The sequence below is a fragment of the Thamnophis sirtalis genome, unplaced genomic scaffold (genome assembly GCF_051295495.1).
Source record: "Thamnophis sirtalis isolate CommonGarterSnake01/CBP01778 unplaced genomic scaffold, rThaSir2_p1.2 scaffold_11, whole genome shotgun sequence".
In the NCBI taxonomy this organism is placed as follows: Eukaryota; Metazoa; Chordata; class Lepidosauria; order Squamata; family Natricidae; genus Thamnophis; species Thamnophis sirtalis.
Window position 1 is genome coordinate 33,066,000 of NW_028261391.1, and position 17,610 is coordinate 33,083,609.

The following is a 17,610-nucleotide window of genomic DNA, read 5'->3' on the forward strand; positions in this document are numbered from 1 at the left end:
AGTTATCTTTAAACAAATTCTCATCCAATTTTCATTGCCCATATTGGAAAATATTCTAAAGTGGGAAGCCACAATCAAATTTATCTCCTAGTCAATAGAAAGGTGAATGTTCAATATTCCTTTAAAAATTTTTAATATTTAGCTATAAATATTCTTTTTCTTTGTCAAAATACATATTTTTTATGTACAATAATAAGAACATTGTACAAGCAGAAAAGAAGAGTTTGGTCATTTATTAGCAAATCAAATAATTAAGACATTTGTAGATATGGATACAGAGAGAAACTTGAATCATGGCTTAGTTATATGCAAATATAATAAACTTTAAATAAATAGCATGTGGCTTGATATGATAGTTCCAAGAAACTCAAGAGTATTTCTTACTGGATTTATTGGAAACCATTAATACTCTACATATCATAGGATCAGATATTTTATTAAATAATGAAACACAGCTCTCTTTTTGCTACAGAAGCAGGGCTAATAAGGACAACAGTTTCAGGAGTAAAACAAGATGCATGATATTCCCAGTGACCATAAAGCTCTTTAAAATTAAACAGACATATTATTCTAACTGTATAAAGACAAACTATTGATACCAATTGAAGGTAAATCAGAAGCTTTCAAACACCATCAAATATATCATAGGCACAGATGCAGTTCTTGTTACTAAAATACATTATTCTTTAATGTACCTTGTACATTTGTATCTGTGTGCTTGCATGTAACTATCTTTATGGAAGAAGGAATGTGAGGTTATTTATTTAGAGATGCATTATGCATAAGCATTGAAACAGCCCTTTGATGGGAAAATAGTCAATTGTCCTGTCCCCATTGTTGCTATGCCTGAACTTGACTGCAGTTAAGTTGTGGTCTGCCTCGCTGTCCCTGGAACCCCTCCTCCTTTTCTTCATGCAAGAGGAAATGATTGGCAAGCTACTGGGTGTAGATAGCATATATTCACTGCTGATTGCAGCCAATTGCCCTCATCTTTTGACAAAGGGAAAAGTATAGCTTCATCTCAGTAAGAGTCAGGAGTCCAGTTAGTCTGGTACCCTGGAAAAGTTAATAAATTAGTCTGTCTTTCAATGTAGGGAGTATTTCTTTTATAGCTTTAAATATTTTAATTTTGAATGAAAATAACTTCAGAAATCTAAAAATGCTGAAGAAAATAGTTATTCTATGTTAATAATAATAATAAGCTGTACACTTTTTTTAAATAAAAACAATGGGGAGAAGTGTTTTCATGATCATATATGACTAATTGTATTAAAGCTTATACATGATAGTGGTAAAAAAAGCTTAAAGGGATCTTATCAGCTTTCAAATCTGCCTGTAGGAAAGCTGGAAAAAATATTTAATGGTTTCCTATACTGCAGGCTTCATTCAGAGCATTGGGTAGATTTTTTTTTTAAAAAAATATTTTTTTCAAAAATACCCCAACATATTGTTTAAAGATAAACTCTGATTCCTCCTTACGTTTTAAGGAGATTTCTGTATGATGCAGAATCCCATGTTACCATTAAAGAAGTGGTTATTTCTTTAATGTGAAATATTTTATAGATTAATAAGAGAGATTGGAGATAAAAATAGGTGATTTAACTGAAATGAATATGTCTATTGCTGAGTCCATGGCAGTCCTTGAAGAACAAATGTTTTAGCCTACACATTTAATTAATAGTTTAATTTTAAAATTTGAGTTAAAAGAAACTGTTGGTCTGGAATGCTTTATCCTGGATTATTAAATCATAGGAAGTCTTTTTGACAAAACTGAAAAGGAGGACAAAGTTAATCTTTGACCACACACTTTATCAAACAATAATTTATTTCATGTGGAAATGTGCAGTTTTATTATGTTTGGCTCTTTACTGATGATATAAATATTAAATGAAAAATGCAGTTCTATTTAGGAAGGGAAGAAGTCGTGACCAAATCCTATGAGGAATTTTGCAGTAAAGGGTCTGTGTTCTTTTCACAGAATTCAATAGGCTTTGGGCCAGCCTTATAATTTGACTTGTCTTTTGTGTAAACATGCAAAAGGAAATCCCATTGACCATTTTTATTCCTTCTCCTTTTTCCGTCCCTGCCCTCTCCCATACTATAGGGTATTGGATCATAAAGGGCAGAATTGTAACACAATGCTCATTTCATGGCAGCTGTAAATTAAAGAACTTTGTTGCTCACTTTGTGCACTAGCATTTTACATTGATAGATGGCTTTCCAGTTTCCCCTATTATCCGTGACACAGTTTGACATGGTGGATATTCTTTCTCTCTCTGTGTCTTTCTGTGTCTCTCTCTCTCTCTGTCTCTCTCTCCCTTTTCTTGAATTCTCAAGTATCCCTAGACAATAACTCAAATATTATCATCTTGACTCTGGGGGTTAGCTGCCACAGCTCTATAAAGTGTTTTCAGCTATCCAGCATTGTATTTAAACTCAAGAGCACTTTAATGGCTATGAACTTTAATGATTATGAACACAATACAGTGAAGAGTAGCTTATATCTTATAACATCCACAGGTACAAGTGTATTTATTTTGCTTGCTGATAAAGCCCCTGAATACTATTTTATAATGCTATTCTATTGTTTTAGGTACACGTGCTTCATTGAAAAGGATTGGATTTAATTAATTTTTTATAAGCGAGGGGAAAAATACATTTTCCTATGTCATTGATCCTGAATTCAGCAAAACTAAAATCAATTTATTTTTTTCTTTTGAAAATAAATAAATAAATAAATAAACAAACAAATAAATAAATAGATAAATAAGTAAGTAAATAGACACAACAGTACTTTTCTGCATCCTACGACTAATGTAATCACATTTTGAAAGCTCTTTTTGACTGATATTGTTCTTTTCTCTCACTCTTAATGAACCTCTGCAAACGGAATAAGATCATATTAACTCTTCAGAATCATTTTTTTGTGTGGTTGAGTGCACAGGTTTGTGTAGATGTATGTATATAGTAACTACACAAATGTTAAAGCGAAAGATTAATAGACACAAGGGACATAACTGTGGTGTCCTTGTTCCTATTTAAGTTCTTCAGGAACACAGACTGTCTTGGCTTGAAAGCTGTCTGTCTGTCTGAAGATAGATCGTTTTGAAATAAACCAAGATGTGCACAGAACAAAAAATAAAGCTTTTAAGCACCGAAGCTATTTATTTTATTATATGTGCATATTATATGTTATTTTATTATATAATCCAAAGAACTAAATCTTAATCTTTGTTGTGGATTAAAAATATTGTTCCACTATCCAGTAACATTTCTATATATTTAATAATTTGAGGCCTGCACATTGAGTGGCAGAAGCCCTGCATAATTTCAGCAAATTTCTTTCCCAGGATTATTCCAAGATAGTGGTAATTGAACCTGACACCTGTTGTGTTCCGTTACTTGGCTATGATACTTTTCTAACAAAGATAATATATGCAAATCACTTCGAAGATACCTAAACATTTTATCTTTCTCACACAATATATATAGAGAGTGTGTTATGTGGATGTATGTATTGATCAGACTGTTCTGATACACCAGGAATTCTTTAGCTTCATGCTGAACACTGATTTAGATATGATAGGTGAAGATTTTTCTTCTTGCTGTTGGTCATATTTCATTGTTATTTGGGACTCTAATGATATTGTTTTAATAAGTTTTGTGTTATGTATTTTATTATAGTCTGTAACTTGGTATGTGAGTGTGAACAACATAATATCAGAATAATTGATGATTAGAAGTGATTAGTTCTTATTTCTGTTTGTTACTGATGGATGAGTACCTATGGTCAAGTTCTTTATCTTCTCTTGGTTTTTTGCCTATACAAACAGAGTATCTGTTCAGTTGATATCCTTTATTTTACTACAGCTCTTATTAGCAGTCTGAATCATTCAAATCATGCTATACAAATAATGACAAATAAAATGTTTGTTGGCTGATTGACCATTGACATTCTAATAAACTGAAAAATTCTACTCCCTTACCACTTTAAAGTATACAGTTTTTAAAAGCTAATTTCTTGTTGAATATTGCTTTAGTTAAAATAGATATATGATGCATCCTTGGTAATTAGCATTAATGGCTGTTGTATAAAAACCAATGAAACCAGTAGTACAATAGAAATAAATTTTTATAGTGGAGGTTTGATTGCATATTTTACATGATTTTATTATATCTATCTGTCTGATTATTCACAGTGGGAGGAAGTCAGCATTATGGATGAGAAAAATACACCAATCCGCACTTATCAAGTCTGCAACGTAATGGAACCAAGTCAGAACAACTGGTTACGGACTGATTGGATTCCCCGTGAAGGGGCTCAAAGGGTTTATATTGAAATCAAGTTCACACTAAGAGACTGCAACAGCCTTCCTGGTGTTATGGGAACTTGCAAGGAGACTTTTAACCTGTACTATTATGAATCAAGCAATGACAAGGAGCGTTTTATTCGAGAAAGCCAGTTTGGTAAGATTGACACCATTGCTGCTGATGAGAGTTTTACTCAGGTAGACATTGGCGACAGGATTATGAAATTAAACACAGAGATACGTGATGTGGGTCCATTGAGCAAGAAAGGATTTTATCTGGCATTCCAGGACGTAGGTGCTTGCATAGCCCTGGTGTCTGTTCGTGTATTCTACAAGAAATGTCCCCTGACAGTCCGTAATCTGGCTCAGTTTCCAGACACAATCACAGGAGCTGATACATCTTCTTTGGTCGAAGTTCGTGGTTCATGTGTCAACAACTCAGAAGAGAAGGATGTGCCAAAAATGTACTGTGGGGCAGATGGTGAATGGCTGGTACCCATTGGCAACTGCCTGTGCAATGCTGGGTATGAAGAGCATAATGGAGAATGCCAAGGTAGGCCTTGTTGCGTTGTACTGTTCATTAAATGATGGCGTATGTAATTGAATCAGAAAAGAGGCTAAATTGAAGAAAGCCAGTAATTAGCAATCCCTGTGGGAATGCAGTGGGACAGCGTAGTCTAATGAGGAAATTCAGTACTTCCAGGAGGCAACGCTAAAAGATGCATCATTCTGAAAGAACAAAGACACTACCATAAGATGCAGAAGGCAAAAAAAAAAAAAAAAAAAGCCATCAGAGGGTAGATTAGAACTACGTTGCATCTTGCCACTCACATTGAAATGTTTGTAATTCATTCATGTTATTTCATTTAAGAGAAAGCGCTTATTTTTCTCATTTGAAAAATTAAATATAACAAGAATCATGTCAAGGGAATAGTAACAACAACAACAACAACAACAACAACAAGGCTAGAAATTTTTGTTTTTACTTTTGTAATAAGAAATAAAACTTTGGTTTTAAAATTCTTCTTAGGTTCTTTCAAAATAACTCTTTACTGTCTCACTTGAGAATTCTTCCAATAAGTAATCCTTGAATGGATGACATGGCTGCTTTTGTGAAATATTTTTATTTCTCAAAAAGTCTCCATTGTTACATTTACAAAAGAACTTGCTAGGAGACTAGTCAGAAATGCAAGAAGTCATCTGTTTCTCCCCTCCTTTTCCTATCCTCCACAGAATTAGGGATTAACCTTCATATAAAAGGCAGCTTATTTTAAAGGAAAGGAAAGAAAAAGAGCTTTAAATGTCCTTTATGATTCTCTTGATTTTTAGTTATACATTATTATGATTTTATAAGTAGACTATAGCTGATTATGGACTTGGTTGCCCTGTAAGCCACCTGTTCAAGATCAGTCTCTAATGAATCCTCCCCCCTAAAATAATAGCTTCATTTATTTTTAAAGTAATAAGATTTAGGGTACTGTGTTTGATGTTTTTTAATTGCATTTTGCTAAAAAAGCACACCTTTTTTAGTTAGTGAACAAAATAAACACCACACTATTTTATTTGGTAAAATTAATATACCATAGCAGTTTTATCCCATCTATCTAAAATAGGTTCATACGATGATTTATAGGTAATTTGAAATTAATTATTGCCTGAAATAAACCATTTTTCTAAACATTTTCCTTTGCTATCATGTATTAATCAGATATTTATATGCTTATTGAAGAACAATTGAGCATAACTTCTTGATACTCTAATTAGGAGCTGTTGGAGTGAGAACTAAAATATGGTTAGTATAATGACAGGACATCATCAGAAAAGTAAATAATTCTCTCTCTCTCTCTGGAAAAGGAAAGGATCATTCAAAATGTTTGGATGCCTGGTACAAATAAATTGTTGCCAATACACAGATATCATACTTGAAGTGATCACATTATGAGACAATTAATGTGTAGGAACATATTTTTGTTTTTACTAGTTTCTGCTTTTCTTGGAATTTAATTTTTATAGAGTTTGATTATGGGCAAACAGATGGATAAAATTAGAATATTGGCTATTAGATTTCCCCAAAGGCAGTGTTGATGCAATATTGGTTCACCCTGATTGATGCAAAACTAAAACACTCCTTAGTCAGTGATCCACACTTTATTATTTAATCAGCTGACAAAGGAAGCCGTTTTCGGAAGATTGAGGAGAAAAAAAGTACTTTTTATATAAAAAAACCTTCAAAAATAAGAAAACAACCTAGTAAATACAACAACTCACTATCTTTAAAAAGAAAAAAAACACTTGCATGCATACTTCATAGGCTTATTCCCCCTAAAGATCAAATCCAACTCTGTTTTTCTGCTTTGAGTGTCTTCCATGTTAATATTGGTTCATTAAACTTCCCTGAAGTGAATGTAAACCAATAAACAACACAATTTCATCTCCCAATTTCCATGAAAATATGTGCCAGTTTGTGTACGCATTTCCTGAACTCCAAATTTTAGTAATTCTGAATAACAACATTGATTCTAAATCCAGAATATTTTCTTGTAAGTATGGCACAAAATAGATGATTAGGAATTAAATATTCTCACTTCATAGAGATGTGTCATGAAATTGGAAGGCAGACATAAGGGAGGATAAATCTATCAGGTCTACAGTATTTGTTAACTGTCTATTCAAACTGTTTTTCAGTGTTAAAACTTGGCAATATAAATGCAAGAGAAGGTCATAGGTCATTCATTTCCTCATCCATCTTCCTCCTGTGATCCTTAGGTCAGAGTTAAGATTGATTAAGATTTTAAAACCTAAACAAAGGTTTGATGGACATATGATAAAGCAGAAGGTGCTCCTAGTATTTGAATCTATAATACTACTTATCTATTGAAAAATTTAGACCATTGGAGACCAAGCTACATTTGTTCCTAAAAAAAAACATGTTAATTTAGATGATGGGAGTGAAAATAAATAACACTTAATGGAAAACACAGTTTATATTTATCCAATGATGTCTGCATTTTGCTCCCAAATAGGTCCAAGTTCATTCGGCCTTTTGATCTTGAATAATATTTCCTGACATGAAAGTCTTTTGTTACTCATTTTTCTCCATAATATAAGACCATTTACTGAAATATTTTTATACATACTGTTTTACATACTTCACCTTTATTTAAAACCCTTTTGTGTTGGCTGAATTTCTTGTTTTAAATTGAAGAAAGGAGGAAAATGCACTTGATTTCCAAACCTTTTGAGAGAAAAAAAATATGAATGGGAAATATATTACTGAAACGTAACATTGCTTTAGCTTTGAAATCTATTGCAAGGTGAAGATAATTACTGTTTTAAGATAAATTCAGCCTGTGGGTCATATTCCCTTTATTAGAATTTATCATTGACATTTCAATGATTTTGTTATACAAACTAAGAAGAAATCAGTAAACACATTGAACAAATTCCCTTATTAAAATACAGAAGTTCAAGAAAACATAGGAAAGGCAATAAATAAATTAAACAAGTAGGAAAATGCTAACTCTCTGAAATTGTTGTCATGCTCTGTGTGAAACTAAAAGTAGCAGTTTTGCTTAATAATTTTACACTATAAAAATCCAGGTACATTGATTATGATATATATAAACATTCCAATAATTTAGTATCTTACAGTGTTAAATACAGTCTTAGTTTTATATATTATATATAAGCTTATTGTAAAAAAAAAAACCCTTAGAAGCCTTAAAGTATGGTTTTCAGACATCTTCTCTTTGCTACTTTTGTCTTTAATTATGGGATATTTAAGATTCAATTACTTGAATCATATAAATCCACTTATCTCCGTGATTTTAAATAGTTTCAAATATAACTGAAGAGTGAATTTTGTTATTATTACTATGGTTTATTTTCTTTTTTCATTACATTTTAAAAATATGATACATGTAATCCCACGCTTTAGTGTTGTAGAAATCTGGGTTTTCTTTTCTTTTGATATCCATAACCTTAGATGATACAACTTTACAGATCAACCTCTGTATGTATCCAGAAAAAAGTACATTTTCATTTATAAACAAGATGTTTTCAAGCATTCAGAGCATTTGAATGTATTTTCATATCTGTTCTTTTAAAATTAGTAAGGCTTTCTATTGAATTGACAATAAGATTGTATTGTAAAATAGTGTCAGATACTGGGTAGGTTTGTATAGCGAGGGAAGTCATGGTTTTTAACATTTGCAAACTAATTAATTATAAATAAATTGTGACATACATAATACAGTTCATTTGTTCAATTTTCCCGTTCTTCCCTCATGTTCACCACCGAAATAATTGCAGTTTATTTTCTTTCCTCATTTAATATGTGTAGCAAATTGTGGCTAGCCTTATCAGGTTTGTATGAATTAAATGTGAAATGTTTATAGTTTGCTTATAAAACAAAAATATTTATTCTAATTTGTAAGCTTGGCAAGATTCTGAGAAATACAGCCTGGCAATTGCTGGGTTATTTATCTGTGTTTGGTAGAATGGCCCACTGATCTCAGATCTTTATTGTAGCTGCAAGAATACGTGAGAAAGGAAGATTTCAAGCCAACTCTTGTATCTTTTGAATCCGTCTGTCTTTTATCCTTTCCTTGGTTGACTTTTAACTTGTGGGATCAAATTCTGCTCTCATTCCATCTGATTATTTCCTTCTTTTGATATACTTTCAGGGAGCAGGTGAGGTCACATAGCTTCATGAGCTGGAAATAATTAACACTTCCATGACTAAATGGTCACTTTATGAATATTCAGGATCAGCTTCCCACCTTGGGAAGCAAACATGTTTGTTCCATTCTCATTACTCCCATTGGAAGCCCCAGAAGTTTCCCCTGTGAATGGAGGATTGTCAGCTGTCTGGCCAGTTTGCTTTCTGCATGCAGCAGATCCCTCATTTACATATCTTGTATACATCCTCATGCAAAATAGCCCACCCATTTCCCACTTTCACAAAGGAGATAAGCGCTTCCTTTGGAAAGAGTGGAGGAGAAGCTCCTTCTGTCTATTATGTAGATGCTGAAGTCTTGGATTTCATGCAAATGAACTCCATTTGGGTTTAAAGTTCTTTGTTTAAGAGATAGGGATGTGATATTTGCACAGTATTTCTCTTTACAGCTCAGGCCTTCAGCTGTAAGAATGTGCTTTGATTGTCACCCCATATATGTAAAATAGGTCTGGGACCTCTTTGTGAAGGAAAAATGCTAACAATATACTGTATAGAATGGCTGGGTTATGAAGTGAAGCATTTGCACTTTAGATGGGATCTTTCCCCTGAGTTTCCAAGGTTGGAAAATTAAAGTAGCAACCTGGGTTAAAGGGGACGGGAGAGGTGATAAGATCCTGATTTATTATTCCACAATTAATATGATATTGTGATGTGCTGAGTCCTTAGAAAAGACGGTTTTCTATTGTGCTGACTTTAGCAGACATAAATTTAATATGAATCAACTCAATTAAAATTTTATGTGGCTTGTAAAAGAAAAATCTGTGTGATTGTTTAAGAAAAAATACAATAAAACATAGCTACAGTATTTCAGATAACTATTATCTTTGTCCCCTGTCCTCTGTTCATCATATAATCCTTTGCCTGCTATGGCATGATCGAATCTTGCTGTAGGCTGCAACAAGCAAGCTTTCATGGAGCACATCAATTGAAAGTTTGTTATTGATTACACCACAATGCTATGCATACATGTTTCACTAAAAAAAGGGAAAAAGATTGACTGTTTTCATTTTGTGTCATACATATTAACACTATTACACCAGGACCAAAATCCATTCTAGATGTCTTCTATAAAATAACAGTAAAGTATTGATTCCCCATCCTGCGAATATGCAAACAAAGCATTTTGATGTGCAATTAGTGTTTAATTCAAAGTTAATTTCACAGAGCAGTAAACTGCAGAGTGTCAGGCCATGTGGCATAATTAAGCAGAGGTTTAGAACAACAAAGAAACATGCTGAAGGAGTTGGTTCATTTCAGAGATTGAATGGAAATAGTGAGACGTTTTTCTTCCAAGGGACTAAAAGAAGAAGTAACGATGATAATGGACAACATCATACACCTCCTGGTTCCTCTTTCTTACCCATATGCTTATATACTTCTTTTAAATTCTCCATACAATTAACACAATTTTTAAAAACAGTTTATAAGTAAAAAGATTACATCTGTAAACTAAAAATGAGAAAATAATACTTACTTTCTGTCTTCACTTGATTTGAGAGCTTGCTTTTTTCGGCAGTTCTTACAATGGCTGGAATTATAAATAATCAAAATATGCAAAAATATAAAGTCTACAGCAGCTGTTGGACAAATGTTACTATTTTAGGTTGTAATGTTTATTTTTCATTCTCAATAATTGTCATAGTAGTGTAAAGTGACCAGATGTCACGCTTTTGGCGGACAGTCCCGATTATTAATAATTTGTCCTGCATCCCGGAGCGTTTCAAAAAAGTCCTGATTTTTCGCATGGCTGAGCATGTGGCAAGAAGACACCGTGCAGCAGTTTGCAACTGCCGCACAGTGATTTCTACTGTCAGAGGCTCCGGAAACTGGGTAGGTCCTTTGCAGGCGGCTAGAACTGGCTGCCTGAAAAAGATCTCCCCGGACTTGTTTTGATGAGCGCGGGGCGACTTATGGTAGTTTGCGCCGGCCACACCCGCTCAAACTATCGTCAGTCGCTCCATGTTCAGCAAAGCAAGCCCGGAGAGGTCCTTTGTGGCCGGCCAGTCGTAGCCATTTGCGCCTGGCGCTGCGGCTGAAGCGAACCCCCAAAGCCCCTGCCGCCACTAGAATAACTGCTGCTGCCTCCTCCTCCTCCTCCTTCAACAGCACCACCACATTTGCTGCCCGACGCTAAGGTGAAGCCGCCAAGCTCCCACCAGTGCCCCCACCCATGGCAGCAGCACCTCCCCCTCCGCTCAGAGCACCTGAGCTGGGCACCGCGTTATCCCTGCCCCCTCCTCCTCCACCGTGCGTTTGAGGAGCCATGAGGCCGCAGAGCCAGTAGGAAGGCGGCGGAGGGGGCAGGAGCAGGAAAAAAAGGCCCCATGGCTTCTCAAAAGCACGGCAGAGGAGGAGGAGGAGGCGGCGGCAGGGGTAATGAGGTGCCCAGCACAGGTGCTCCGAGTGGAGGGGGAGGTGGCGCCACCACTGCCATGGGTGGGGGCACCAGCGGGACTTTGGTGGCTTAACCTCAGCCGCAGTGCCGGGTGGAATAATTTTTAATTTTGCCACCCGGCAAAATTTTTAACATACTGCCTGCCCCTCCCCCCTCGGTCAATTGTGTCCCGCTTTACCAATTTTAAAATCTGGTCACCTTATAGTAGTGGTAATCTTTACTTGCTTTTATTAGCATTTATTATTTCTTTATATGAATTTCTTTATTAAACGTATATTGGTAACCACTTGTATCCTTTTCTGTTAAGAAGAAGTGGAAATAGATTAACCTAATGCTTAGTTCTCTTTAGAGATAAGTTTAAAAATGACAAAATAATTAGTACCTCAATAACTTTTCCCATTAAAGAAACTATGATTAGAAGGAATCACTCTTTTTTATTTTCTCCAAACTTCAAGGTTGTTGTTCTTCTTCTTCTTGTTGTTATTATTATGTGGTTAATCTTTGGGGAGATTCACAGCCTTTGAGGCTGGTTGGTAGCTCAACAGCTCGCGTCCTAACCAAGCACCTAGGAACTGTTATGGTAACATCGGAGGATATAAGTTGTTCCAAGTGGGGTGGTTTTTTGTACACTCAGAATGTTTAAGTCAGGTAAATTTAGAATTTTCAAATAGCGAGAAGGCCCTTTAGGTATCGTGGCATGACAAAACCGCGCTTGTCAAAATAGCGGTGATTAAACCGCGTTGCTAAAGCCGCGACGTCATCACCGCGCGTCATCACTGCCGCGACAACAGCGCGGCGACAGAAGGGAGTGCTACATGCTTCGTTCTTTGCCTCTGTACTTCCAAAGGTAGCCCTCCTCCTCCAGCTGACAGCGGCAGCGGGCACGGGGCAAAGCGGGCTGCCCAGCAGCAGCAGCCCACGGGAAGGGTCCAGCTCAGCCGCGGGGGGCAGCAGGAAGCCCGCGGGGGCCCCGAGCGGGGCCGCCGACGCCACCCGCCCTGCCTCTTCCTCCAGGGGAGGCGCCAGTGGTGGCGGAGGACACGGCAGCGGCGGCGGCTGAGGCTCTCCCAGGGCCGGCGAAGCGGGCTTGCCCGGCGGAGGCAAGCCACCCTCTTTTTCCTCAACAACATCTCCTTGGACGGGCGGCCGCCGCCGCCGGGAAAGCCCACTTCGCCAGCCCCGGGAGAGCCTCAGCCGCCGCCGCTGCCGCATCCTCCTCCGCCACTGGCACCTCCCCTGGAGGAAGAGGCAGGGCGGGCGGCGTTGGCAGCCCCACTCGGGCCCCCTGCGGGCTTCCTGCTGCCCCCCTGGACCCTTCCCACGGGCTGCTGCTGCTGGGCAGCCCGCTTTGCCCCGTGCCCGCTGCCGCTGTCAGTTGGAGGAGGGGGGCTACCTTTGGAGGTACAGAGGCAAAGAACGAAGCATGTAGAACGCCCTTCTGTCGCCGCGCTGTTGTCGCGGCGGTAGTGTCGTGTTTTTCTTAGCGCTTCGGACGCCACGGATTTGCCTCCGCACTTATGTCGGCGCAGATAAGGGCTTCGCGGTTTTGTGGTGGAACCTTTAGGTATTGCTCCAAGGGCTCCAATTACAATTGGGACAGCACATGCTTTCTTTTTCCACAGTCGTTTAACCTCAATTTGCAAGTCCCAGTATTTTGTGATTTTTTTCTTGCTGTTTATCTTCAATTCATGCATCACCAGGTGTTGCAATGTCAATGAACCATACTTTTTTCTTTTCAATTATTGTTATGTCAGGTGTGTTGTGGGCCAAGTGCCTGTCAGTCTGGATTCTGAAGTCCCACAAGTTCTTTGATTTGATTTGATTTGATTTGTTTATTTATAGGCCGCCCTTTTCCCTGGGGGGACTCAGGGCGGCTTACAATCAAAAAGGAAGGGGAGTGTAGGACAATACGAAAAAAGAAATGTGCACAAAGTAAATTAGACAATAAAACTCAACATTCACTCAGCATTCGGGAGGGGCGAAATAAGATTATCCCCAGGCCTGACGGGTTAGCCAGTTCTTGAGGGCTGTGCGGAAGGCCTGGACGGTGGTGAGGGTACGAATCTCCATGGGGAGATTGTTCCATAGTGTCGGAGCCGCAACAGAGAAGGCTCTCCTCCGAGTAGTCGCCAGTCGGCACTGACTGGCGGATGGAATACGGAGGAGGCCAACTCTATGCGATCTGATGGGACGCAGGGAGGTAATTGGCAGAAGGCGGTCTCTCAAATAGCCAGATCCACTACCATGGAGCGCTTTATAGGTGGTGAGTAGGACCTTGAAGTGCACCCGGAGACCAACAGGTAGCCAGTGCAGCTCACGGAGGATCGGTGTTATGTGGGCGAACCGTGGTGCGCCCACGATCACTCGCGCGGCCGCATTCTTGACTTTATCATTCTCTAAAACCTTCTCAACCTGATGGTCCCAGTGGTTTTTGCTATACTCAAATCCAAATGTTTGGCACAATTTCCAGTGAATAATCTTAGCAACGCGGTCAGGGCATTGTAGGTAGTCAGTTTGTCAAATTTTGCTGCAGCCCCTGATCAAGTGGTTTACTATCTCATCTTTCTCATTACAGAGGCGACATTTGCTGTTGGTGGTAACATGTCTAATTTTTGTCTTCATGCAGTTTGTGGCTAAGGCTTGTTCTTGAGCTGCCAAAATAAAGCCTTCTGTTTATTTTTTCAGTACTCCTGATCTTAACCAGTTCCAAGTTAGTTTTTGGTCAGCTTTGCCTTCAATACTTTTCAAATATTGGCTATGCATAGCTTTGCTTTTCCAATTTTCAGTTCGCTTCTCAATTACTTCTTTCTTATATTCAGCTTTTAACTTATTTGTCTTCAAAAGGCCTCTTTTATTTACTTCTTTAATCATTGGTTCTTCACTTTTCTGGATGTAATCATTCAAGCTGTATCTTTCTTCTTGCACAGTCTGTTTTACTTGTAGGAGTCCTCAACCACCCTCTGCTCTTGGTAGATACAATCGGTAAACCTCACTTTTAGGGTGCAAAGCTTGATTCATTGTCATAAGCTTCCTTGTTTTCTGTCCAAATTCTCCAACTCCATCTGGGTCCAGTCAATTATTCCTGCAGAGTATCGAATTACAGGTATAGCCCAGGTATTTATGGCTTTTATGATGTTTCTTCCACTCAGTTTGGACTTTAATATCTTGCGAATTCATCAAATGTACTTGGCTGAGGTTAATTATTAAGTCAGAGGCCTCTAAAGCCCCCAAATACTTGTAGCCTTCTTCTGGTTTTACTGCCTTTATCATTTCTTCATTCTCAAGTTGTATTCCATCATCTTCTAGGACCTTGCCTGCTTTGGTTGCCATTGTTGCACATTTGTCAATTCCAAACTGCATACCAATGTCTTGGCTAAATTATTTTGTGCTTTCAATTAATAAATTCAGTTCAGCTTTTGTTTTACCAAACAGCTTCAAATCATATTATTATTATTATAAAGCAACAACAGAATTGTATCACAGCAGTCAGTTGTTTCGCCGGATTTGGCATTGATTACTAGTCGGGCCCCACCCAGGGGCCTAGGATATCATAACGTATTTTCGTAATATGTGTGCGGATCCAAGCAATGCGGCGTTTTGCATTTGACTGATGGTGATTTTGTCAATTTTTTAACTGTTTTAAATGTAGTTCCAGTGCTTTTGGAATAGCACCTAGTGTGCCGATTACCACTGGAATTACCACTGCTGGTTTGTGCCATCATCATCATCTTCTTCTTCTTCTTCTTCTTCTTCTTCTTCTTCTTCTTCTTCTTCTTCTTCTTCTTCTTCTTCTTCTTCTTCTTCTTCTTCTTCTTCTTCTTCTTCTTCTAAAACTGGTGCTTGCTGATTTGCTCTGAACTGTGAGTCTTCCTTGAACTGAGTTACTCGGTTTTCATATCTTTTAATCTTTTCAGCAATGGCAACAACCCTCTGCTTCAGCTCTTCAATTACTATCACAATCACTTTATTTTCCAAATCGCATTTTGCTTCCAGGCTGCTTTTGACCTGTTTGTTCTTTAGCTGACCTTTCCTTAGGTTCTTCAAGTTGGTCTTTTCAATTTTTTTATCTTCAATTCCAACCGAATTTTCCATTTAGGCTTCCTCTTCTTGCCTCTTTGGTTCTTTTGTATTTTCAAACCCAATTCTTTGGTAGTTATGAAGGCTGCTGCATACATCAGCTGGTTTGTTTCAGCTAATGTAGTGGTTTGAATGGTTTGCACAACCTTATTGACCTTTTTTTGTACCTTTCTCAATTCTTTCCAGTTCACTTGGTTCAGCTTTGGCAAATGTGTTCTTTCAGCATCTTCCATTTGATGCTTTATTTTCTCAGCTAATTGAGCAATATCTGTTGGTGTTTGTTCTTCAGTGCTTCCTTGTTCTTTATCTTCATCCATTTCAGTAGCCTCTTCCTTCCTTTCTTCCTCAGTTTGCTTTTGAGTCTGCAAATCATTCTTGATGTTAGTCTTCTTTGTTGGTATACTCAGACCATTAGTTGCTTTCTCTTCGATTCCTATTAATTCTGCTATAGTGAAAAATTTGTGGCTTAGAATTACACGTCGTTGGTCCATTAGTCTTTGTTCACTGATATCACAGTCCATATAGTTCATCTTCCAAATCGGATACATTCGTTTTTGAAATCCACGTTTTGCTGGCTCAGACCGATAGTAAGCTTTCATAATAAGGATGTTTTATTCCCTAGTCCAGATTTTCCGCTTTTTCACTTTTTCTTCCAATAGCTTGTCAGCTCCATGCCCTGGTTGCCTAACAAAGGGAGCTGAGCCCTGTAGCTCATTTTGTGCAGAATGCCCAGGAGCCATAGCATCCAACGGAGCCCTTGTTAATCCAGGTGACGGTTCAGGCGGCTTAAATTTCATTTTTTTTAATTCACCATATTTGAATGGGTTGCGGAGCGAATTTTGTCTGGCCCTTCACCTAAGACCTGACTGATATGGTTGTACCTGTTCAGCATATCCCTTAGGATCATTAGAGCGTGCAAGCCCCTCCACTATGAAAAGGTAAAGCTTCTTGGAGGGGTTGTTGTAAATCTTTGGTGAGATTCACAGCCTTTGGGGCTGGTTGGTATCTCAACAGCTTGAGTCCTAACCAAGGACCTAGGAACCATTAAGGTAATTTCAGAGGATATAAGCTGTTTTAAGTAGTGTGATTTTTTGTAGAGTCAGAATGTTCAAGTCCAATAGATTTAGAATTTCCAAATTGCTCTAAGAGCTCCAATTACAATTGGGACAACACTCGATTCTTTTTCCACAGTAGCTCAACTTCAATTTGCAAGTCCTGGTACTTTGTGATTTTTTCTTGCTGCTTATCTTCAATTCGTGAACCACCATTATTATTATTATATACTTTTTTGAAATCCCCTGGCTGTTGGTTCTGCCTGGTACTAATATTTGAGGATTTGTCGATTTTCTTTGGTTGTCCAAGTTTTGCGCTTTGGTTCCAGTTGCTTTGCAGTTGCATGCCCTGGTTCCCTGGCAGTAACAACTGAGCCCTGTAGCTCCTTTTTCGACAGATGTCCAGGAGCCATAGCATCTGATGTGGTACTTGTTGACCCAGGTGATGACTGAATTTTGTTGGTTTCTCCTCATCATTAGTGATGGTAGGTGCCTGGGTTGGTTCTCAGTGCTAAGACACTACTGATTCAAGGACGATAATATCATAACTGTATGATAGCTGTCCAGACCCAGCCACAGCAGGAAAGAGGCCTACCTTCTTGTTTGACAGTAGGCAGGAAGGATCCAGAATTGGGGGTGGGGGTGGGGGAAGAGGCCTACCTTCCTGCTTTGTGGTAGGAAGGGAGGGTCAGGAATGGGGGGAGGAAAGAGGCCTACCTTCCTGTTGGTTGTAGGAAGGAGGATCATAAATGGGGGGGAGGAGGAAAGAGACCTACTTTCCTGCTTGGTGGTAGGAAGGAAGGATCAGGAATGGGGGAGGGGAAGAGGCCTACCTTCCTGTTAGTGGTAGGAAGGAGGATCAGGAATGGGAGGGGAGGAAAGAGGCCTATCTTCCTGTTGGTGGTAGGAAGGAAGATCAGAAATGAGGGGTTGTTGTTGTTGTTGTTGGCAATATCACCATTTTGAAGAGAATTACCTGTTCAGAATTGCTGGGACCATAGTTTTTTTTGAGACAATGGCAGAAATAAACAAGAAAAC

General features: G+C 38.2%; 1 protein-coding gene across 4 annotated transcripts in view; it reads left to right on the forward strand.

The window, feature by feature from the left end:
- The window catches only part of EPHA4 (EPH receptor A4), a 160,939-nt gene that overhangs the window by 4,084 nt on the left and 139,245 nt on the right, over positions 1-17,610 (forward strand). For all 4 annotated transcript variants that reach the window (XM_087725490.1, XM_087725492.1, XM_087725491.1 and 1 more), the window contains exon 3: positions 4,200-4,863. In XM_087725490.1, the coding sequence (XP_087581616.1) occupies positions 4,200-4,863 (664 nt within the window). The remainder of the gene's footprint in view (positions 1-4,199; positions 4,864-17,610) is intronic.